A 26,543-nucleotide genomic window follows, 5' to 3' on the forward strand; every position below is an offset into this window, starting at 1 on the left:
GTATTGACATTTTCACATTAAAATGAATGATAATGTATATGAGCAATACAAAAATCTAAATTTGTTATATAACTTCATATCAGAGGTGGACGAAGTACACAACTTCCTTACTTGAGTGAAAGTACAGATACTACTGGTCAAATATTACTCCACTACAAGTAAAAGTTGTAAAGACAGATTCTTACTTGAGTAAAAGTACAGAAGTACGTGCTTTTAAAAGTACTCAAGTATTAAAAGTAAATTTCCTTTATGTCAGTTGTGCATTGTTTTATTGTCGTATACCTTGTGCCTCTGAAGCAACCTACTGAATACACCGAGTAGCTCACAGAATCAGTGGTATTAAAGGAGTAGTTCACTTCAAAATTTGCCCCCATTGACTTTCCATAGTAGTTTTTATTCCTACTATGGAAAGTCAATGGGGGCAAATTTTGCAGTGAGCAACTCCTTTAAGAGCTTTATATGTTTAGCACACATATGTTTAGTTTAGATATAATCCTGTATGATCATTTAGCCTATTATCCTCATTAGCCCCCTAGGCCTATATGTATTTATGAGCAGTGTTCTTTTATTTTGTATATTCCCTTTACCAGTTTTAGCAGCAATTTACCAGTAAGTAGTAAGGTTCTTGTAAATAGTAAAGTGTAGAAGCCATGTGTTTGTTGGACTTATTACCATAATTTAACTACAAACATAAACTATAGCTAGTATAATAATGAATATAATGAAACTATGGTATGTTTAGTTGCTGTGGTTTTACTAAAGATTATTAATTGGAGTATGGTTCCTATATTTAGAAAATGGTAAATTTGTGGATACTGTGGTTTTAATGCAAATACCATCCCTGCTGAAAAAAAACAATGAATTTTTTAATTAGAATGAGATTTTTAAATTAAATTCCTCTTTGTAGTGTGTTTTGGGTTTTATTCCAATAGGATTTACCATCCCATCAATAGAATCCATCACATACAAGTAGACAACATAGTATCCATAGTACAATTCCCATTTATAACCATTAAATCCATTACATTTTATGTTGTATTTTGGGCAGGGTTCTATTGTTTTTATTTCAAGAGGAATACTTCAACTATAGTTACTTCAGTAAAAACATCATTCATTTTCCAAATCGCTTTAAATGATATAACAGCAGATCAGAAGTTAACACGCACGTGTAGCTCAAGGTGTATGTGATGCTTATTTACCGTTTAGCCGTTATGCCGATCATTTTCATGACAATGTTTCAACGATCTTTGACTGATCGTAACCCACAGATGATTACACCACACTTTAACATGTGCCTTTTTCCTCTTTTAATGTTCTATTTGCCTTTTCAGAGCGCTATCAACGATGTAGCAGCGACTACGTTTACATTAGTTTAGCGGGGAAGATCCCAGAGTTGCCAGATTTGCGTTAAAAAAATCTGCCAAATGGCCATTCAAAGCTTGCCGGAAAACCGCGATCTTAGAAAAACTGAAATACTTGGCAACAGTAAAAGGTCCTGGCAGATCGCAAGCCAGATAAATTGCGCACACAGGAAACCCCGCTGCATAGAAACCATTTTCTACTTTTGGACCTTTTTATAAATGTAGTGGAGTAAAAAGTATGATATTTGTCTTTCAAATGTAGTCAAGTTAAAGTACAAGTACTCAGAAAAAATAATACTCAAGTAAAGTACAGATACTCAAAAAGTGTACTTAAGTACAGTACTCAGGCAAATTTACTTCGTTACTGTCCACCTCTGCTTCATATGTATGATTTTACAATTATTTTTGGCTAAATTAAGGCAGTATTTACCAGATTTTTTATAACAAGATTTACAACATTTAGTGTAAAATATATACGTTTTTTATATTATATTAGTGCATCATTTTGATTTTGTGTGCTGTTTTTACACCACTAGATGGCATCAGATTAGAATTTAAAGCAGAGGTAAAGGTAGCGCTGTGAACTTTCACCTTGTGTGAATTTGATGACGAACTTCCATAATGTTTAATTTTTAGACATGGATGCTCAGTTGATCTATATCTAATTTAAATGCACATTTCCTTCTCATATATTTCTTACAAAAATAATGCAGTTCTTACACTTTAGGGTAGCCGAAATAACGTGCAAGATATGAATCCCACATTCTTGCAGAGGCAGGTGTGAAATGTTATCAACCAGACACCTTTAAATATGATTGGTGTGAAAGTGACTAGGTCTTTATTATTAGTACGTGGCACATTCAGACAATTCTGAATTATTAGACCCCGGCCTGGAGTAAGACATTTGTGTGATTGCAATAAAAGGCCTTCGCAAAAATATACATGTACTACACGAACCCTTCTTGAAAAAAGCTGTCTGCAAGCACCTCGCTGTCGGAGAACTGAAGAACAGCGCGCGTTCACGATATGCGCGTCTCTATGCAACAGATGTTTTAAAAGTTATTAAGTTACTAAGAGTCAGTTAATATTATTTGATGATAATTTGAGGCAAAAAATGATAACATTTATATATCGAACAGATATATAAATAAATAAAGAGTAACAAAGAAACGACAGAATAAAAAAATCGACGTAGAATGTTACTGTGGTAGTTTCGTTTAAAATAAAGAAAATTCTATAACATGATATTACTTTTAAAAGGGGTGAATATGAACCTGTTTAACTGTTTAAGTCGCATTTAAAGTGCGCATGATGGTTGCAAAAGTAACTTGATGCGCAATGTTTTACAAATGAAACCTATTAGGATAACTTCTCAATTGCTTTGTCTACATACATTTAAAAAAATACATTTTAAACTAAAATGAAAGGCGTTCTTATTTATAACTAGTTATGGTCAAGGATGACCTCAGGAAGATATTACACAGCTCGACATTGTTCCATTTGTTTTGCCTTCAAGCAGCCTGTGATTTTGTAATAGCCTACAACATGCTATAAAGTCACTCCAGTGTAAGTTTTTTAAATTGTTGTTTCTTTAAAGTATCATTTTTCTCCCCTATACAGGCAAATGCAGAGGCAAATCACGCTAACAGCCGCTGGGTGCAGCCCGTTGTCAGGTTTGTTTAGGCGGCCATTTTGTGAACACTGCATACACCGAAGCGAGCGGGAGGGAGCGCGCTTTGCTGCAGGAACGCGCTTTACCGTGCAGACCCTCTCCAAGCGACAAGCAGCCGCGGAGCCGATCCGAGATTAACGGGCAGTGAGGGGGGGTCCCTGGCGAATGCACAACGCTAACTGTAGCGGTGCGACGGAGAAACCCCGATTTTTAGTTCGTCCGTTTTCTTTCTTTTTGAAATTCCTTTAATTTAATCGCTCTCCTAATCATCTGCTCCTGCTGCTGCAACACGACCGCGAGCAAGCCGCTACTACACTGCCGCTGTTGGGCAATGTGAACGCGGTTAGCCTGAGCGCTAGCCGCCGAGACCCACACACCACCACCGCTATTGCTTAACGCGTTGCGGTTTCTTTTTTTTCGGAGAAGAAGAGAAGAGACAACCACGTCAAGGCGGAACATCGCGGAGTACCGAGAGGTGGCTGTCACGGTTGCATGTACTGCTCATCGGACTGGCGGTTAGCCGCGCCGGGGGTTTGAAGACGCTCCCGCTGCGACTATTCAGGACTGTGCTTTGAAGAAAAAGGACAAATGTGGTGAAGAAGGATTGTAGAGCGACGACAGACAGCGTGTGCGTTTCGTCTTTTTTGTAGGGCGATTGTAGCAACCCGTCCGTCCGAAGGGGTGGCGGTTCGGGGGAGGGGGGATTCGTTTTGCCGGTTTTTCGGTCCGCCCCGGTACCTGTGCGGCGGAGGTTCGGACAGTAGAGAGGGAATACTGGTAATGGCTGCTTCGGGAAGCTGGAAACCAAGCTGAGGTAAGAGGACAGTGGGCTTCTTAAAACATAAAATACACATTTGGACCAGCTAGCTGATAAACGGGCTGCTGGATACGATCTGGTATCGTCATTTTTAAGCGAGTGGATGGATGCTCTCACACGGTTCTGCCTGTTCCCTCCTTATTCATGTCAAATAATCAAGAGAAGATGCCCTCTGAACAGGCCGTTCAGTGCCGGGGCTTTAGGCACAGGAACGGGGAGGGAATGTGGTATATTCGGGTTGTTACTTCATGTAAACTGGGTCAGACGCAAAAGACCACTGGCAGGTATTTAAACGTTACCCTCTTGTGCCATCCAGAGAGCAGCAACTCATCTCATGGCAGCCAAGCCTGTTGTCAGCAAATGTATATCATTCAAAATCATGCAATAGATTTTTATCTCGTCTGACATGAATATCGATTAGATTTTGGCTATTGCACATACATTTGAAATTGTCCATCAGTCAAATGCATTGCATGGCATTTTGGGTTGCTGGCATTTGCAAGCATGCACCCGTGAACATGTTCGATTATGGATTATGAGACCTTCAATGCGTCTTTCGATTATCGTTTTTCATTACTCAGATTGATGAGTCAGGTTAGCCCATCACGTTTGTTTTAGACACCCAGTCGTCATTTAATGGTTGTGACAAAAATCCCACCGCATCACTTCGGCAACAATTACATTAATGCAAAACTGCGGTGTTGCATGGGATGCAAATCTTGTGAATATGATGTCTCTAAGCTACCGAAATTTGCCAATACCTCGTTGGTTTTTACTGCATCAGTTATTGCATTTACCGTTTTGGACCTAGGATTTTCATTTTGATGTATAATGGATGCATTTTGTTAATAAAATGCCACTTTGTATCGAGGCTCTCTGTATAGGGTGACGTTACGATTTTTCTTCTTATTGGTCATACGTGCTCGACAGGGGATATACGGCCGATTCTTATTTCTTTTCACCTCTGGAGTAAATTCGGATCTGACACATTTATCCAGGTCTCAATTTAGCCTGGTGTGTCGTGCAGCTGAAACCTTGGATATATCTGGCATTGCCTACACCCTTCATCTCCATGGCGTTTTCTGTAAGGATTCTGCTGTGGTGCTGAAGTAGCAATGCCGGTTCAAAATGGACACAGTTCTCTTCTTCTCTTGCATGTTGCCATCTCGATCAGCTTTCTTTATGGCATGTTTAGATATTGTCACCTTTAGGAATGAATAAAACGTAGCTATTGCCATTGTGTTAGTTAGGATTCATGCTTTTGCGACAGACTATGTAGATTTTTCAGAAGAAAAATGGGTGGAATCATTTGGATTGTAGAGGAAAGCTTGGATTTAAAGATTTTCAAAAACCACACTTTTAGAAAACCACCTGGTTATTTTTTCCATGAATTCTATCTAGGAATATAACATTATAAAGAAACGTATTCATAAAATAGCTTATTTAAGAGTATGTGTAAATGAACTTGTCTTGTGGTTGCAATGTCTTCTGTGTTTTAAAAATCTTAGAATTTCACCCATTTTCAACCTTTTTAAAAATCAACTTGAACTTTTTAGGGTTTCTTAATGCATTTTCAAACATCTGCCTGGATCCTACATTAATCTCCCCTTTTATTTTTTGAAACACTATTTATCTGGTTTGTTTTTGTGTAAAGCTCTGTTTTGGATGTTTTTAGGAGGGGGTATTTCTTTTGGTGTCTGTGGCAGACTGACACGGAACTGTGAATAGATTAACTAACTTCATTGTACGAAATCTTACAACAACTGTAAACGTATTGTGATGTTAAATTAAAAGGGTTCTTTGCCGGACAGGAAGTGTTTTATACTAAAACACTTGTTTCAGCGGTCCACTCAAAGCCACGGCCAATGCATGTTATATCAGAATACTTTGTAAACGTTTTCAAGGAAACACTTGTTCTGTAACTTTTTAACTCGGGGACAGCACATTAAGCATGCAGCGGGACTCTGAAACAAGTTTTCCTCAATTGAGATTCAAGACATAACGACACAGCATGGTTAAACAACTCCTATGTATGTGTTCAGGAAGAATTTTTTGAAGAAAAGTTTTCTTTTGGCTAGACAACAGTGTTGCCCCTGATAAGCCATTACTGTCATGTCTTTTATGTTCTTTCTGTAGCTGACAATCTAAACCAAAATAGACACAAGCTTGTCAGTCATTTCAGAGTCCATCTGAGGCAGTATTTCCCATTCATCTCACAGCATACTCCTAAATATGATAGCTTTGGGAGAGGACACACACCCACTTAGAACTACATCGTTTCAATACCAGTTTTTGCATGCTGACTTCCTTGATGAACAGCATATGCTATATTTTGGTTGTTCAACATGTTGTTAGAAAGAATAGGAAGGTTGCTTAGGAGAAAAACTTTGGTAGAAGAGTTCTTCATGTATCCTCAGCATAAGATGCTCTCTCCATAGCCCACCACTATATCCCACTCATGTACCAGCTGTTCCTCCGCTTCTTTATATATGTCCCTGTGACTTTGCCCTTACTGTCAGGACAAATCCCTTCACTCATCAGATGGCATATAGCCTAACACATCGATTTGGATGTGGCTCTTAACAAGCTTTTCCTTGTGTGTGAGGTCAACATGTGGCTCTATGAATGATAACATACATTCTCATCAATCTGTAGATTGTCCAGGATGTTAAAGGGTGTTGAAATCATTCTGCAGATCTTCAAATTGGATTCAACCCATCAAAGATACAGATCTTTCCAAGACAGCTGCATCAGGAAATAGGGACGCATTTTAAACTCTTTCTTAAACATTAATTGCTACATCTTGTAAATCATAGATAAATGTCAGTGAGGCACCAATGTTGGCGGCGCCAAACTGATGCATCTATCTTGCATCATCACTACCAAAAAAAACACTACTGACTGATGTGGTGATTTTAGGTCTATATCCAATATTATACAGGAGTTTTTTGCACACGGTCGATTTGGCACTTAAGGTCACTTTGAAAATTATTTATTGTCATTTCACAAAGTATGCCACTCCCAAATGATCAAATAAAATGGAATGTACTTTAATTGACTGCACAAGCATTTTTTTATAGCTTTTGATTCATCTTGAATTGGTGTAATTCTAAACTTGGATTTCTCATGGAGCCAACATTTGGTAGCCACACGAGTGATAGATTTTATTCATTCATTCATGTTACCGTGACCCTGTATCACTGTGTGATCTCCATCTGTGTTTGGAGCAAAAGTCAAATTTGCATAAGGCACATGAAAGCGTCTTAGCTGACTTCATGGGCAGCTCCCAGCTTCCTTTCACAAGCTGTTGCTTTATGTCCCTTCCTAATGTAGTTTGTTTCTCGCTTCCAGTATCACATAAATTGGTATTGTAAAGCACACAGTGGCTTTCGTAGATGTTGGACAGGTATGGTGGATACCTAGGGTACGAGAGATGCTAGGAGCTGTACTTTTTTCAGCCACTGATTTGTGATGGAGGCGAGAAGAAATGGAAAGTTAGATACTGTAAAAGCACTGATAGCTGCTCTTATAGTGATATGTGATAGGACATCGCTTGTATCTGGACCACTTGAACACATAATCTAGTTAGCAGAAGTATGGACGCTTTTTCCTCAGCCTGCTCTTTGTAAGTGGTGCAGGGGGAGATATGGACACTTTCCCTGTAGATAGTTTTTGTTTCTGTATTCTCTGTTTCTCTTTTTTTTTTTCGACCACTGCATGCATATATGAAGCAGCCCTTAGCAGCAGTAATGTGTGTATGTGTGAGTCATTCTGGTCTAGTCCCCACCACTATGTGATGCAGTCTTGGTCAGATTTTAAGGTGTAATTTACCAAAAAACTTCATTTAAACATACATTTTTGTGACTCTTATATCTGAAACATCTTAGTGTGTTAACATACATACTTTTTTATCTGCGTTTATCTGTGTAATCAAAGACATTCACAAGGCTTCAGTGGTTAACTACATGGTTTCAAACATATTACATATTTCTTTACTTTCATAAGTCTGTATTTGCTTGTGCTAAAGTTTAGTGATTTGAACAAACGCCAAACCCAGGTAGTAAACTTTTGTGTATAGCTCATTCAGTTTGTACTGCAGATAAAAATAATACTTCAAATAAGGCGGCTTGTTGACAAATGGTGTACTGTTGATTTAAAAAAGCAGCAAAAAATCCCCTTGATTTACTTTAAAGGTCCTTAGTGTCTATGGTTCAGAAAATCACAGAGATTTGGTGTTAAAGACTTTTGACTTGGACCGTTGGCTTAATGTCTGATGCATGAGGCACACTTTCTTTGAAACACTTAAGGAAGTTTGAAGTCATCATCTGATTGAATTCTACAGGATTTCAATGCGTGTCGCATTCTGTAACGGTCCGTCTGGAAACAACACAAAGCCGCCTGATTGAAGAAGTAAGCTGTTGTGTTTACATCGGTTGCAGTAAGAATTCATCATAAGTATGTGAGATTAACGGCATAACCTCTGAAACATTGTTGTTGCTGTTAACTTTTGACACGTTCGTGAATGTACACCGGTCTGTTACTGTGGGGACACCTCTAAACACGGCACAAAACGAAGTGTGATTGGTTCTTGACAGTCATATAGCCTCTTGGGCGGGCCTTGTCCAACGAAAGCGTCCAAAGTTCCCAGACCTTTAGTATGAAGTCTACGCGGGTAGGGCTGAAACGATTCCTCGAGTAACTCGAGTAATTCGAATACAAAAAATCATCGAGGCAAATTTTGTTGCCTCGAAGCTTTGTTTAATCCATTTAACTACAATACACACGGAGCACTGCGTTTCCCCACGGACCGTTATTACTGACGCACAGCCCGCTAAATTCTATTCATGTTACAGGGCTCTGAAGTTTCACGCATTACCCTGTGAGACACACGCATTTTAGTCTGTTCACACGCTCACACGTATTTCTCATGCTGATAAATAAGTGAGAGCTTATTGAAATGGTGAACTGCTATTTTACTTAGTTTTAGTCTATTTTGCGAGTGAAACTTGTTTTCTGGCTGCATTGAGTCCATTAAACTAGATGCGTACTTGTGGACGCCGAATCCTGTTATTTACACATGCCATCTGTCTGTTCTGCGTGTCTGCGTGAATGAACTGCACAGTTTAACGTGCTACACGCGTGATGCACATAAATTTGTCTGCGCTGAATGAGGACATGAACTTCACCTCCAGAGTTGCTCTGAGAGTTTATTTCACGAACATGTTATTGTTTGAGTGAAGAAACAGACATAGTAAAAAATAAGCGTCTTCCGACAACCTGCCAAAATAAAAGTCATGGGCTATATATTACTATTCAATAGTAAAAAAAGAAACTAAAACTAATTTATATAAACTAAATGCATCATGCATAAGCTGAAGTTAGTTGTTTACCTTTGAAATGATTCTTTTTATTTTTATTCATGTTTCTTACTTATATATTTGTATTATATTGCATTTTGAATTTAATATGGCAATGAAATGTACTAAATGGGTTTAGTTTTCACAGATATTAATGCATGCAATTTCAGCAATAAAAACTTTAATTAAAAAAAGGAAACAAATTAGTTGTTTTACTCATTTTAAGAGACCTGTCTTATTTTCTCTTGTATATTTAGTATTCTTGTACAAAGCCAGGTATTCTTGTCAGATCTGGGTTTTGTTACCGGGAGTTAGAGAAGAGCAGCGCGTTTCTATGCTGTCGGCTTGTTAACCGTCGGCTTGTTGAACAGACTTTCACCAGAGTAAAATAGACCTATATGCTTGTTTTTCTTATCAAGAACATGTAAAACAAAATAAACAAGATAACCATATATTACAGACTGTCGATGTACGTTGTGTTTTGTTTTGTCTGTTTTCTTTTTGTATTATACCGTTCCGCGCAGGTTTAAATGCAGTTTTTATGTATTTTTCTATTTTTTCAACATAAAAAAAAACGATATACAGGATATAATATTAATGCATTATGAATATTTAATGATAATTATAAGATTGATGTGAAATTGTGACTAAATAAAAACGTAACAAATTACGTCATTATTAACTTAATTCCAATATTCGAATATTCGTTTTTTATGAGCTCAAATATTCGAATATGAAATTATTGAAAAATGCCCATCCCTAGTAACAATGTGCTAAATACCACTAAAAGCACCTTAGCAACAGCAAAAACAAGGTGAGACCATTTTCTTGACATTTACCGCATATTTAGGTCTGAAACCATTTTCCCAGATAAAAAGCTGTGAATATCTGAGTGCAGTATTGTTAAAAAACTGAAATTGCCTTTATTAATAGCATTTATTTTAAATTTATGTGCAGACAGAAAGTTGGTTTGCCTACATTAGTGTGATGCATGTATGTGTTGAATCAATGTGAAGTCACACTGTACGTATGTGTGTTTTAGCATTCTCTGTGCATCTGTGTGATAAGAAGGTCCGTCTTCTCTGTGGTGATCTTTTTCCTTCTCAGCATCCCTGCCTTGCTGACCCAGGGGTTTTTCCTGCATAGAAAATTTGGAGGCGGCCGCCTCAGTCAAATTTTGTGCCGCCTCAGTCTCTGGCCAAAATTATGTTGGGTGTCTTAAATAAAAAAACAGCATGCATTCAACAGACTGTTATTTTAACCGCAGTTGCAGCATTATGCCACAATGATAAACTAATAACTCATTTGAACTGATTTGTTTGAACATTTGAAACTATTCAGTCATTAGTGAATATAAGAGAACAGTTAATCATTTAAAGCTCCGTGAACCACAAGAGAACGCAGGATGTGAATGAGCTTTGCTCATATAGTAAAACTGGTGAATTCAGTTGGCTATTGTGGGCTGAAATGTTAGTTGAAATGATTAAAAGCTTATATTTGATTTTAAGTAACTTTTCTGTTGGTTGGATAAATTTTATGTTTGATATAACTTAATGATTGTCACTTTCATCAAATTTTTTGAACTTTTGTATGTTGTTTGTGAAGTGTTTGGTTAATCCACTTAATGGAATGGTAGGCCTACACATGCGCATATGTACAAGATCAGGATGGCACCACCTCCGCCTCATTTTGAGCCAGGAAAAACCCTGTGACCTGCTTAAGGCAGCTCTGAGATGGAGAGAGAGTGAGGCTGAATGGGTTTGAAAGTACAGAGAAGTGATCCCGGAAGATGGTTGCAGGGAAGTAGAATAAACTTCGAGAGAATCACTCTCAATAAATTAAGATGGATGAAACTTCAACCCAATCTAAAGACAAAAAGGAAAGGTGTAAAGATGGATGTGTATGTGTGTCAGAGAGAGAAAGTCGTCGGTGGAGCTGGATGGGATAAAGATGTTATGAGCTGCTCCTGAAATAGACTTTTCTTCATCATTCTAGTAATCTTTATCCATCCCTTGCGAATCCCTTTACCATTAGAGCAATGTCATTTAAAGTCAAGTGCATGACACATCCACAACTTTAATTAAAAGAACTCAAGGTGAAAAATATATTTTATTGTTCTGCTGTTTACTAAAACTAAGTGCAGACCAAATTTTGAGCTGTCAGGATATAAGCTTCAAAATTTAAATGTAGACTTGAGCAATTGAAGTTGCCCAAAGAGGTTTTTTGGCCAACAGAGTTTTTTTGTTCTGAAAGTTTTGCTGACAGTAAATGCGGTGTGGAGGTAAGGATTCAAAATGGCATCTTTTGCATGAGCACCATAACTCAACATATCTAAATATGTTTATATTTAGAATACATTCTCATCTTCTTTGGAAAGGAAACCAGTTTAGATTCAGTCCATCACCTGACCAATATGAACTACCCATTCAAAAGTTTTAAAACTAATATTGTGAATAGTTTTGTAATTCCTACTTGCTTGTTCCCTCTTTGACAGGGTTTGGAATCACATGAACACCCTCATAAGGCTTGTATATTGTTGAATTTTGGAATTTATTTACATGGCCCATGTCTCTATGGATACGGTGACGTGGGGATAGTGCAGGGCAGAACAGTATAGGATCCTCATCAGGGACATTGCTGGGTCACTCTCTCTTCAAAGGGAGATGAAAGTGGGTCAGGACTGGGGGAAGAGATGAGAGGAGAAAAGAGGAGAAAGACGGAAATGAGGAGCAACTGAGAATATGCCACCGTTTTATTTTAGTCTGTTGCACTTATGTTAATAACTGTTTATTTCACTATTTTCCAGGACATTTGAAGACCCACTGAAGTGCCCTGAAATGTGCAGCTTCAGGTTCAATGTAGTGATGTAATTTCCACTGAAACAGAAAGTTAGGGTGGGACATATTCAGTGACTCCTCCTACTTTTAAAATGCCCAATAGCATTTATTTTACCTCACATCTGGAATTTGATAAGAAGCTGAGGTGCAGAATAATGTCATAAAAAATTGATCCTTATTGGCACAAGTGAGAGACTGTCAGTTTTTAATGCTTATATTCTCTTTATTTAAGTTTTGTCAATGTTTGGATGGAATGTTTATAGATGTTCTTAATGCTGTGTTTAATATATTCATATTAAAGGGCAATTTCCTTTTTTCTTAAAGGGATAGTTCACCAAAACATTATTTTGTCATTTTCTCATCCTCATGTCATTTCAAACCTGTATGACTTTCTTCTGTAGAACACAGAAGATATTTTGAAGAATGTTGGTAACCAAACTACATTTGACCTCATTGATTTACATTGAATGGACACAAAACTACGAAGACATTTCTCAAAATAGCTTTGTTTGCTTTCCACAGAAAAATAGTTGTATACTGGTGGTACGGCATGAGGGTGAATAAATGATGACAGATTTTCTATGTTTGGGTGTACTCTCCCTTTAATAAAAGGCCAGATGTTTTCAGCTAATGTAAAGCCCTCTGGGGTTGCTTAGACTTCAGGAGAAGGATTTTGCAGGTACTTGGTTGCTACATTGATTCAGAAACTCTGAAAGTGCAAGTGCTAGAAAGCAATGGACATTTGATGATCCTAGTCCTACAGGCTGGCCTAGCTATAGACAGTATGCATCTGAATCGGTTAAGAATAGATAAACCAGGGCTCCAGACTAACTTTTTTTTACTAGGAGCACTGTAGCCCCTGATTGAAAATTTGAGGAGTGCAAGCAAAAAATTTAGGGGCACACCTTAAATCAGCCTGCAATGCAATTATTCAATTATTTTCCCCAAAATAGCTGTACTTCTGATACTGACAAATAAGTTACTTGATGACCGCAGATTTGGTTCTGCTTATTTAAAAAGAGGCAGAGATTGGTGCTAAACAGAGAGACTGTAATCTGAATTAATTTGAACCAACAGAAATTGTGTTTGTCAAAAAGTATATATTTAATTGTTAACCGTGTTACCCATTAAAGCAAAAGGAAAGGTCTCGTGTTGTTACGTTCTTACGATAATTTTATTGTGCATTAAGGACACTTTTCCTCATGTTCACACAATGCATGTAAATATTACGTCAAATAAAACCAAACAAGAGCATTCGCCTGTCGTTCGTTCTTGCTGTGAACAGAATTGAAATGATCCAGTGCTGTCTCAAGTAATTAACAGATAAATTATGTTTCCTGAACTCCTCCGAGGTTAGTTTCGTTTTAAACGTCTCGTATATCAAATCGTTCGTTCTCGGGCTCAAGAAATCCGTCACAGCAAACAGCGACTCATAGTAATGCGCTCACATTGTGTGTGTGTAAACTTGTCAATGACTACCTGGATTGTGCACGGCAGCGGGAAACATCAGTGACGTGTGAGTGACCCGCGCAGTTGACTATCACACAGCCTACACTGGTGGCGGACTCACGTTCTACTCGTCTTTCCACATGAAATAACAACTAGAAGAAATTCCAAATTTGCAGGTCGCACATGCGCGAGTACTTGTAAAAAACGCTCGTGATGTCTCGAAAACTGGTCGCAAAATGCGACCATTTAGTCGTAGTCTGGAGCCCTGTAAACCTTTATGGGCGGTTTCCCGGACAGGGTTTAGTTTAGGCCCAGACTAACTTGAATGTTAGAGGTGTCTTGATCGAAACAACTTGCACTGACATATATTAAATTTAATTTCAGTGCGGTTGTCTTGTCTCAAGATGCACACAGTAATGTTTTTTGTAAAGTATATTTTTTAAAACGACTTAAATATCCTAATTTAACTAAGGCCTAGTCCTGCCTTAAGATAATCCTTGTGCAGGAAACCGCCTAGTGCATAAATGGTCCCCCAAAGTCAAATGAACCAAATTCATTCATTGGCAAGCTGGCCAGTCTGGCGGTCTGTCTGTACAGTGTACACATGCATGCATCATGCAGCATGTTGAAAGATGACTTTCCATTTCAAAGCCCATGGTTAATAGATTGCATGTGTCCATGTAAAAGGCCCTGTTGTCACTGTGGGAGTGCGAGACTGCTTCATGCACTAACCGTGACAGCCAAAGTGCCTGCCTGCACACACCCCAATGCCAGGCTCCATGACTACTCTAAGCTGGCACAGCAAGAATTAAATAGCCAGAGCTTCTAGAGATTATGCCTGGCTTAACAAAAGCTTAATCACATCGTATGTGCAGTATAGGAGGAATGGGATGGTATGGAGAAGAGGAGAGAGGTGGCAGTGGGGCATTAGGTGTCCATGTGGACTGAGGGTCTAAGAGGCCGTGTACACAAGACCGTTTTCAAGTAAAAACTGAAAGCTTTATGCGTTTTGGCTGTTCATTTGCACGACAACAGCGTTTTGGGGGACGGAAAACTCAAACTTTGAAAACGGGTCTCAAAGTGCAAGTTTTTGAAAACTATAGCGTTATCGTCTCTGTGTAAACTTGGAGGTGGCGTTTTCCAAAAACGATGACTTCATACGCATTCGTATTACACGTTCAGTTTGTAGGCATGCGCGAGTATTCCCAAAACAATAATGGTGGCGTCCATGCTGCATGTTTATGCTGCGTGATCATTTATCCAGCAATAAGTAGATTTACTCACCACTACAACCAGCAGAGACATAGTATTTATATACACAAACTGTATAAACACACATACACGCGGCATGCCGACAAAGTATATAATAAGCGCTTTTAGCTTAAAACAGGGATCGATGTAAATGCAGATCATTTTTGATAATGCTGTCATGTGTATACGTGAAACTTTTAAAAAACCGCAAAGATAAAACTTTCTGTATTTCATCGCGCAAACATACTCTAAGAATTGCTGTATTGACAGTACAACTGTTAAGGGTATATATTTGGCTTGATGTCCAAAAGGGGATGGGGTAGAGGTAATTTTTTTAGTCTTATGGACTTTGTGTGTTCAGAAGCATTACACTGAAAATCCCCCTGTGTTGATTAAAATCTTTGAACTCGACCCTTTTAAACTTTTTCAGCTAACAGTTGCTATTAGACTTGCGTTTTTATGAATAAGATTTAAAGGGACAGAAAATGATGTCATTGTTTATTCACCCTCTTGTCATTTCAAAGCTGTATGACTTTATTTCCTCTGCAGAACACAAAAGAAGATATTTAGAAGAATTTAACTTGTAAATGTTGTGAACGGCGGCGGCAGTACCCATTCACTTGCATTGGTTTTGTGTCCATACAATAGAAGTGAATGGGTGAATTTTGTGCATTCATCAAAATTTGTGTTCTGCGGAAGAAAGAAAGTCACAGGTTTGAAATGACAAGAGAGTGAGTAAATGATGACAGAATTTTCATTTTTGGGCAAACTATCCCTTTAATACAGATGGATGCTATCAAAAAATCAAGGCTTGTAAATTATAATTTCAAGTCAACATTAAACATCATTCTGTGACCAGATTTACTTCTGTAATATGATGTATTTTCAAAAGATGCAGGATATTGGAGTGAAAATGTGAATTTCATTCCTAAAATGACTGTTTTGCTGTTCGTAGACATTATTTTGCACCCACGTAAACCAGGTTATGTTAGAAAAACAAGGCCATTACAGAGGCCGGGAAAGTTACTTTTGGTGAAAGACTACAGAAGCAAGTTTTAGATGACAAACTTTTTCTGTTTGAAAAAGCTCTATTAAAACAGGAGCTTGTTTTAGTAAAATAAATAAAGTTGCCGTAACTCAGACAGTTTCTACATATCTCCAGGGTTTTTCCTCGCTCAAAATGAGGCGGAGGTGGTGCCATCCCGATCTTGGATACACACACACACACACACACACACACGCACACACACACACACACACGAAGGCCTACCGTACCTTTAAATGGCTTAACCAAACTGACTTTGACATATTAACAGTTCTAATAAAATTAGACGAAAATGAAAATTATTAAGTTATATAAAACATTACTTTTATTCAACCAAACAGAAATGTTTTTTTCAATCAAATAAAGCTTTTTATCATTTTCAACTAACTTTTCAGCCCACAATAGCAAACTGAATTAACCAGTCTTACTAAATGAGCAAAGCTCATTCACATCTTGCATTCTCTGTGGTTCACTTTAAATGATTCAATGATCTCTTATATTCGCTAGTGACTGAAAAGTTCAATAGTTTAAATGAATCGGTTCAAATGAGTCAATCGTGTGCGAGTCGTTCTTAACGCAATGTGCGTTCATACTGGGGAACTCACTGTGTACAGTATACGCTGATTCAACGATCCGACTGCACAGCTAAAGATACTACAATGATGTACGTCATGTTAATTTAAGGAATTAAACGTACTTTGATGCAAAACAAACAGCCGTGAAACACAGCTAGCTCTTGTTCTGCAACTCTTTTTAGCGCCTCAGTGTGCTGATAACGAAACAGCGCCTCCACTGTGGCGTAATGCCGCAACTGCAGTTACAAATGACAGTCTGTTAAATGCGCGCAGCATTTCTTGTGAAGACACCCGACATAATTTTGGCGAGTTTCAAATGATCTGCAAATCCAGCGTTATATCCACCGTTTATATAACATTCCTCATCGAAATGCAGTGAACAAACAAACACAGCTGAACTTAACGCAGTGCTCTCTCTCTCTCTTGCTCCAGCTGGTTAATGTGTGGGTGTGCTCTTCTCGCTCTGGCGGGTTGACGCTTGGGCATTTTCCGGGAGAATTTTCCAATAAGGGACTAAGAAAAACTGATACTAAACGGATTTTCATGTTCGGAAAAAACTTTCCGAAACCTACAGTATACGAACGCTGGGGGAGTGTATCAAGCACAGAATACTACGTCATACGTCCAACTCGTTTTTTCAAGTTGATCATGTCAAGCATGAGATGACAACACGTTTAACACTATATAAATGCCTCATTCATAGTCCGGTTATGCTTAATAAGCTGATAACAAGTAAGGTCATGTAAATGCGTAAAACGGTTTACTTTAATCGGGGAAAGCTCATAAACGGCGTAAGCAAAACCCGCTCGGCAGAGGTAGTTTTTTGCCCATTACTCCAATTTCATGCTGCATGTAAGCACGCCTTTACCGGTTTTCTCTCAGTTTTGTTTATGTGCGCATGTCTGACAGTGCAATAGTAAAAGTCCCAAACTGAAGTAATAGTAAAATGACGCATAAAAGTCCGCTCTCGAATCATGCAGTTGATGTAGAAACGTCAAAATTAAAAACTGTTGTTGCATATGCAGGTACTGCGGACATGAGAAGAGATATAAAAATACAGTTTCTGACCGTTTTCCCGCTTCATTTTTAATTACTAAACAAACTATCGATGGTGACGTCACTGCACGCGAGAAACCAGGCCAGTCTCAAACTTCCATGTAAACGCCGTTTTGACAACAGGTTTCTTTTATAAGCTGATTTTTGATCGATATCCGTTTATTTTGTGCATGTAAATGCACTCATTGTAAAGAAGTCAGAATGCATGAAACACCGTTGGACATCCCCTTTAAAAACTACTTTCATGTTGACTTTGACACATAAATTTAGATATCTGTTTAATGTACTTATAATGTTAGGAGTCGTGTCTTGTTACATTATAACATTGTCTGTAAAGATAATGGCAGTTTTTCAAACAATGCCCTTTGTGGAAGGTTCATGTTAAGACGCTGTTTAGGGCTGTTTGACAGTTATGCTTGTGTTGTCTTAAGAGTTTATTTACCATTTTCTGTAGGTGGTAACTTAAAAGCAGTATGCAATGTTGTTCTTTTGTTTATGTGACTGACATTAACAGGTTTGTCCAAAGAGGACGAGATTGTCTCTAAAAGTTTATAAGAAGTTGTTGGAAAGCAAGAAATCTTAAAAATTACTTGAGACTTGAATTTGAGTTGTTTATTGTGTATTCTGTTGTTTAGTGTAGCACAACACAAGGGTGTAGCATATAAGGAGATCCCAATATAATAGAAGCATCAGTTTGATTTATTAATCACGTTTGCATCCCTCATGATTGTTTAACCTTTTTGAAACAATTGACTGAGGACGTAGGACAAGCAGTGAGAGAGAAAGCATTTTTTTAAGGTTATTGGAAATAGTTTCCTCTTAAATATATTGCATATAGCATTCATGCCTTATAATGGGGAAATATATTGACCTGTGTTTTAGATTGATTTTGTTAAATGGGTTTGTCCCTAGGCAAGTACAGTGGCCTTTAGTCCTGCTATTAGATCATGTGTTTATGAACTTTTGTGTGGATTACTGAGCTGGTGTTATTTGTTTTGTAAACTGTGGTGGTTACTACATAATGAGACAGTAAATATCTACCATAATACTAATACAGTAGTTTAAATAGTTATAATACAGTTATATTTAAATATATATAAAACATATAACTAATTTAAAAATACCTAAACAGATTTATCGAATTTATAAATGTCTGTGTTCACGGCGCACACTTTACCTAAAATGTTGTTTCAGATCCTATCATATTGTTTACAAATTCTTGGGAGGTACAGATAGAGGTACTGTTTCTAAATATCATGTTTGATTATGTTGTTGTTCTAAACATGTTCTCAAAAAAACATCAAATACAGATGGACTTTTTTTTCAAGCACCTATTTCCAGTATGACTTTGTGAAACAAAGACCTATTTGAAAAACGTATAAATAGCCATATCAGCCTATGACACTGTGCTATGAGCAATTATACATAATTAGAGGCAAGGTAGAGGTTGAAATCACATTCACCAAGTGCTTATTAGGTAAGGCAGTCTCAGGCACAAATGCTCTCTCCTTTTATGCAGTGACTTCATTTGACCACTAGAGGCAGCAAAGGAGGCATCACCAGAAAATATCACATCCCTATGCATGCATTTTTCTTTTAATCTCTGTTCCAGGAATAATATCAAGTTATATGTAACATAAGGGAATTGTTTTATTTTGTATTTTATTTTCAAATGTAAAATTATGTACTGGCTACATCTGGCTGCTATTTTGGTGTCACCTCAAGGCCATTGACACCTGCTGAAAGAACCCATGATTTATAAACTCTTCATGAACCCTTAAGAAAGAAAATAAACTCTAATCCCTCTTTTGTTGCCTATAGCATGTAGAGGACCCAAACATATTCAATAAAGCGGTATACTTGTACACAGAATAAATAATTGTAGATTAATTGAGCATAGAAAGTGACACTGGTGTGACCCGGGCGACAGCGCCCTCGCTGCTTCTCTCATTGACTGTCTATGTAACTGTTAGATGTGTGGTTTTCAGGTGAAAGGTCGCGAAAGGGAGGGCAGGGTGGGCGAAGGCTCATCAGGGATTAACAGTGGGGATTCTCCTGCATCTATGAAAGGGTCAGGTGTAAGTGCATTGACACGTGTGAACAGATACTGTAGAGCTTTGTATCTTCCTGATCGTGTGTATTATTACCAGATCATTTAGGCTATGTTAAATTTACTGTGATCTTAATTATTATATTCCTTTACTGTACTGTAAATATATTTATTTTTACATGAATTAGAAATATTATGACATCCAATTGCTGTACTGTGAACGCATTTGTTATTTTTACGTGAATTGTTTATACGTTAGAAATATTATGACATCCGCTTGCTGTACTGTGAATACAATTTTTATGTGCATTATTTGTGTTTTAGAAATGTTACTAAAATTAGTATTATATGTGGAAACATAAATTTGGCATATTGATGCTCTGTCGATATTTATGAAAAAAACGTTTTATGAAAGTCAAATGTTTTAAAACAAGGCAAGACTAAAGATGTGACAGCAGTGGCAGTGATTTTGAAATGCTTGCACCATTGTACCAGCTGGTCCTAAGTGTTGGACAGCTTTTCTGTTCATGTCTTGTCCAAGCATGGCACCTCATGCAACCTATTTATGGATGAAACCTCAAACTTCTGTAATGGTAAACTTGAGCCCCTCTTTGGTTTCTTGGCAGAACTTCCATGGCAGTAGCAACATTGTGCCATTTTTGTCACATGTAATTGATGTGTAACAAGGTAGAATGTTTTGTTTTGAAACAATTTTGTACCTACACCCTCATATTCTGTACATGTGGTTATTTGCATGCTACAGTGACATCACTCTCTCCTAAACCAGGATTTCTTGTTGATTAAGTTGAAAAGATTAAATGCACATATTTTACTGCTAACACGTGAATATAGACATTAACTTGTGAATAAAATGTTGAGACTAGTTTTCTGTTAAATGCAACTTTGTCATGGCTTCAGATGGTCCCCACCTGTTTTAAATGTCCATTCCATAATTGGCATGTTTTCTTATACTGCTCTTGGATATAAGGAATAGATGTTGTCCAAAGAAAGCCCAACTTTGTTGCTATTTTAAATATTTAGGGACTGAGAGGTCAAACATCACCCTGTAGCTTTCCTTAGTTGTAAACATGTCACTGTTGGCGGACAGGTGGCTTGCCAATGGGAAGCGTTTGCTGGAAACGCTATGATGTATATCTGGACATTCTGCCTATCGATAAGGAGGTTGAAAATAAACCACTGAAGAGTAAATGATTTGTTTTGGTCAGCATGCCGTCCTTATCTGTGCTTCCAGCAAACCCATATTTGTTGCCTTATTTAACTTGCATGTGTCCAAACAGACAAATGTAACTCTGTAATGCACACTTTAAAATGGAGAAAAAAACATCTCTGGCGCGAGCAGAGCTGAAACACAACCCCGGCAATCTCCCCGCAGTGTAATTGTAATTCGCTGCTGTGGTACCCCTCCGTTCCTTTTGCGCTCGCTAGCTTCTTCCTTGAAGTTCGACTACCGTATCTTCCCACTGCATCATGTTTACCTAGCAACACGCATCACCCGCTGCCGGCCCTCCCATTGGTCATTTCAAAACGCACCCGGGACCAATGGCAGGGCTGTTACCATGGTACAATGTGCAGTTGCCGGGTGGAATTTTGCTGCAAGGCACGTGAGTCCCGGAATCTTCGTCTTGCGTTTTTAATCTCGGGTGTCTGGAAGCTTTGCAAAGGTGATTTATTGGAACCGAGTCACATTTCCTCTCAAGAACCAGCTCACTTATACACGTAGACGTTTATCTGTACCTTTACGATTTACAAACTAAATATAATAATGTGACATGAGGACGGCTGCCGCAGCTGTCACAGGGGCGCGCGCTGCTGTAGCTGTGGAGAGAAAGGAGCAAAGTTTAATTCTTTTTTAGTTTAAATTGACTGTTTTAAAGGTTATGTAACAATAAAATATTAAACGGATCTTAATTATATTTTCTCACATCTCGGTATTTTTTATAGTTTGTTCATTTTAGGTTAAGTACGTCTTCCAAAATTATTTTACAATTAATCTGGTGTATCAGTGAATCAGACTTGATCATTATATTGTTTTTTAGATAATGTTTAGGTTAGGCTGTCTGTGTTTAATGCGTTGATGGTATCCATCTGTTTGTCACTAAGGTGTAACATTTTTAAGACCTTTGCTCTTTGGACTAGTGAAGATAGTTTGCACGAAAATCGAGATAAAATAGTTTCACATATGATTCCAAATTGGGCGGGGTTATCTGTTATTTAAGTAATTGCTTTTCACGATTAAAAAAATATTAAACGTTTGTATATCACTCACTGAAAGCGGTCTTATCGATCCTTGCCTCTCATCAAGAGGGGTATGTTAAAAGATGCATATAAAGGGGCATCTGTGGAGTCATGCAGGATGAATGACGGCATGGTTAACCTCGTTTTGCACCCCCATCGACCCCCTCCCCTTACAATTTTTTTAGGGGAGAACAGAGCAGAATTATGAACCATCATTCACCAGGGTTTTAAAACAGCTTCTTGACAAATTTAACAGTTTAAAACAGAATATATTATTGTCATGTTTTAATCAAACTTAAATTTGCCCTCATTTTCCTCGTAAACCCATTTTCTATAGAGATGCCACCAAACTAAAACTGTAAATAAAGTAAACTCTATGCAGGGTTCATTTATTTTTTTTGTTTTTATTTTATATAACCAAACTGAATAAGTAAAATGATTTTTGGTGTCGCTTTAAAATATTATTAATTTAAAACTGCCATGAGGCCTGTGGCCAACAGAGCCTTTTCTGACTGAGGACACATTGTGTAAAGTTACATTTATGTGATTTCTTGTTTTTTTCATAAACTGGGAATGTTATATATTAAATTTAAAGAAGACCTTAACTAAAAATGCACTCTCTTTTATGTAACAGTTATGGCTTTTGTGTTTGTTCTGTTCAATATAGGGACAATAGGTGAATTATTATTGCGTTGTCTTGTTAATAAATGTTTGTTTGAGTTTACTCGCAAAGCGAGCGTTAATTAAAACATGAAAGATCTCCTAAAGTTTGCCTCAGTGCAACACTTCTCAGCCTCCGTTTAGGGCGCGATGACAATTCCCCGCTCTCAACTTTTCTCTGTTGTCTCTCCCTCCTCCCCCTCCGTATCTATCTACCTGAAGTCTTATGTTATTTCCGCGGGCACGTCATCTTTTTTCCGCGGCGTATTTTGGAGACAACGAGGAGCTAGGGGAAAGGGCAGTCTCTCGTCTGTTCGCCGCCCACATACCAAGCTGACCAATTCAAACAGCCACGGGGAACACTTCTGACCAATCGCGAGGAAGCTGCCGTGGCGTCGGATAGCAACAGACTCTACGAACGCGCACACGGGGTGGAGAATGTAGCGCCCATGAACGCGCGTTAGCAGAAAGGGAGGGAGGGATAAGAGGAGCAGCAGTTATATGGAAACTAACATCGCCGTGTGTGCGCGCTTTAGCACAGAAAAGTTTGACAAAACTTAAAAGGGCACTGAAAAATTAAGGCTCTGTCACGCACGCAATATTGCTGAGCCATTTAAAAAGATGGGAACTGATTTTTTTCCTTCAAATTATGACCTTAAGTCAGGTTGTGAATTGTTCATTTTAAAACATTTTCATGAGGCAGGGGTTTTTATTCCCCTTTAGGGCCGACCTTGACGTGCCTGTCTGTGAATGTACAGTGTCCAGTGCATTGTAAAAAAAACTACGGTTTGCATTTAGCAATTAAATTAATACTTTGTGTGCTTACCCATTGTTTTACAGCCTTAAAACCAACGCAATTGTCTCAAGTGTCAGACATTGCTTCTAATGATTTCAGCAGTCTATATATATGTGCGCTATGTGAATATCTATATCTGCAGAGTTACTATAAATGGAGAGAAGCGGCTTGGTGGCGCTACTAAGCAGGAAAGGGGGATGCTGGGTCTTTTGACTGCTCGTGGATGTGTTTTGTGGTGAAGCTTTGTTTGATCTGATGAAATCTGTGTAAATAAGCACATAGTCATGCGTCACTCATTTGAAACGTGTTTCGTGGTTCTCGTGGCAACCTTCGGCTTTTGGTGTTTAAACATTGAAGCGTGGGGAACTGCGTCAAGCGAGCTCCTCCACAGAGTGGCTCTCATACATCCCCCCCTTCACTTGAATTGCTGATGGAACAATCCTCATTGCAGGGTGTGGATCCAGTGCCGGCCAGAGAGGCTAGACAACAAGGAGTAATAACGGGCGAGCAGCGAGTATGAAATGAGACTGGGCTAAAAAAGAAAACTACTTTACTGGGGGAAACATTAACCGAGATGAAGAGACAAGGAGACGCTTTTAAACGAAATTGAACGTCACGGCTACGGGTTGAAGTCAACCAGCGCGAGTTACGGAGGCAGATGCATATGTGAAAGTGTACGCGGAAACCCCACTAAACTGAACGGAATTGCGATTGCGGTGACAGCTGTGGATGCAAGTAATGTCAGATTGTTTTAGCGGTTGAAATCTTGCACGAAGACACTTGGTGGCTTACTGAATCCTGTTTTTACGAACGGCAGAAAGTTGAAAGTCGTCTATCGCGGAAAAAACGGTCCCTGTTGTTCTTTGAGTGGGCTTGACAGCGCGCGGATGGACGACAGCGTGACAGTTATAATCCCAATTTTTTAATTGTCACTGCTTGATCAGAAAAGGAGTCGTTGGTATTTCTGGAACTTGCTTTTGGATATTTTTTTCGTTTTGTTTTTCCATTCGGAGTGTCAACACATTCATATAACGTTAACCAAATCCTCTTTTACCGAACTGAAGAGGTTGTGCGCGCAAAGCGCAGGCTCCTTGTTTTGTTTATTCGTTTGACATCTGCGCACTATAATCGAAACCATATTGTATTTTAAAAACGTATAGTGAAATCGACAAGTTTTAACCTTCTCACAATAGTTGTATATTTTGTGCCTGTATAACTAGCACTTCAGCACTTTGACTGGTCGTCGTTGTTTGTGCATGCACGTGTTTGTTTTGATCCTGCAAGCACACGAAACATTTATCATAAGCTGTATGTTGTTGTCACCCGTGTTTTGAGCTCCTGCCTCCCTCCTTCCCTGTTTTTGTCTTGCCAGCGAATAAGCTTGCCTGTAGACACCTGCGGACTTTGACAGATTCACTAAATGGGGAAGAGTTGCTTTGTTTTTTTTCCCACCAGGAAGTCACTGATACCTTTTTAATTTTTTGCATATCAGGATTAAGACAGAAGATTACTACTGAAAAGAAGTGGCATCGCAGCCACAGATGCCAGACACAGCTGCCTTTTTTGACTAGTTTAAGTCACTGCAAGATACCTAGACAGAATATAAGAAACACTTGCTATTTTTAGAGAGAGTGATGGGGTAAATGGTGTTGAAAATTGAGACCCCCCACCCCCAACTTTAAGGCCACCAACACTTCCAGGTTTAGCTCTGGGTTCCTTGTCAGCTGGTGAATTATCTGGATTGGAAAATTAAAGTGGGGGGGTCCTGTCTCAGCAAAGCTCTCAGACATATCCCACTCGTGTGAACAAATATTGATATTTTAACAGATGGAACCCCCTCAGTATCACAGGACAATGAGTCTAGATACAGTACAAGTACAGCAAAGTGTAGTAACCAAATAAGCTCATCCCCATATAACCAGAGAAATATACATATCTATATATGTGTGTGTGTTGCAGAGTATATATATAGCTCTATAAAATATATGAGACATAGTTTGAATATGTATATTTTTATGCCAAAAGTGAGCATTGTTGCCTGAAACCCAATCCATTGCCTTAGAATCTCATAGTAATAAAGGGAATAGCAAGGAAAGATATGAAACGGTGTTTGAAATAACTAAATGGTGCCTTTTTCGTTCATCAGTTTCCTCTGTCGGTCACTTCAGGATTTCACATGTAATAGAAAGATATTTTTGTGTTCAAAGTCCTAAACTTTATAACTTGCCTTTATGGTTCAAATTTGAGTTTAGTTACTGTTGGATGGTACCCTACTGGATTATTTACTGAAGTTATAGGCACGTGAGGATTATTCAATACTTGATGTCAGCTACTTTTTCAAAAGTACTTTTTGGGATTCCCAGCAAACTTTATTAGAGTCATTTTTTGGATATCACGGGCCAACGCATAAGCATTTCAGATGGTGATCACTTCGTCCGTGGAAGAGAAGCCGCAGCCTTCTAACAGAATGGTCGCAAACTTGCCGACCGAATCCTGGATTGGCAGCCCAGATCAGAACCGCTACTTACCCCAGTCACACCTGCTACGAAAGCCAGCAAGAAGTTAGTATCTCTTTTTGCATCCATAACAAGTGCACATCTGCATAGTTCGTGCACTGCGCAAGATCACGTGACCTGAACATGCATGTATGTTAATAGACTACATGGGTTGCAAGCTTTTGCCATTCATGTTTGTTGCATTTTATATAATTGATATTCTGATATGAAGTAAAAGTGTTTGCATTCAGTCAATTAAAGTCTATAGTGTAAATTCACACCTAGTTATGGTAAAGTATGTTTACCATTAGATGTAATTGTGGCTCAAATGCAGTTTGTTTTTGAAGTTCTTCAATGGATCCAGTCAACAACAACAGAAATTATGTGGAATCCATGTGGAAAGCATCAGAATGTGTGGTTGATTATAGGGCTGTAGATTATGAGGAAATGTCTAATTTTGCTTCAGTGTGAATTTAAACACAATTTGGTCAAAACCTGCATCACGTCTTATAGGTCCATTGGTAGTTGCCACCATTGCTTTTAAACATCAATATTTGTCAATGAAAGCAATTAAAACTTGCCATGATGTAGCTAATTTTATAAGAGTGGCTATTCAAAGTGAGTATAATGTTGTTAATATGTAAATATTAGGCTATTTAGGGTAGAAAAAAGAGCTCAGCCTGGGGCATTTCCCTTTGGGCTGGACATAAATTAGTCGAATGTTTCACACACTTGAGATACCCCTACAGACCTGCACTCCTTTTCCCATAATTGTCTTAACATAATATGTTCAAACAATCATGGGAATAGACTCGTTCTCAAACGGTTTCCGAGGCTGCTTGATCTTTGCGTCACTTCTGCGCGGT

General features: G+C 38.3%; 1 protein-coding gene across 3 annotated transcripts in view; it reads left to right on the top strand.

Moving 5' to 3' along the window:
* The first annotated feature begins 3,085 nt into the window (after window positions 1-3,085).
* dyrk1b (dual-specificity tyrosine-(Y)-phosphorylation regulated kinase 1B) overlaps window positions 3,086-26,543 on the top strand; it is a 36,644-nt gene continuing 13,186 nt past the window's right edge. The window contains exon 1 of one of the 3 annotated variants that reach the window (XM_057339605.1): window positions 3,086-3,847. Coding sequence is in view for 2 of the 3 variants with exons in the window: in XM_057339603.1 (XP_057195586.1) it covers window positions 25,602-25,743 (142 nt within the window). In the remaining variant the exon portion in view is untranslated. Of the gene's footprint in view, window positions 3,848-23,461; window positions 25,744-26,543 lie in introns of those variants that run through there. The other 2 variants (XM_057339603.1, XM_057339604.1) reach the window with 2 other exon arrangements.

Source organism: Triplophysa rosa, linkage group LG8, assembly GCF_024868665.1.
Source record: "Triplophysa rosa linkage group LG8, Trosa_1v2, whole genome shotgun sequence".
NCBI lineage: Eukaryota > Metazoa > Chordata > Actinopteri > Cypriniformes > Nemacheilidae > Triplophysa > Triplophysa rosa.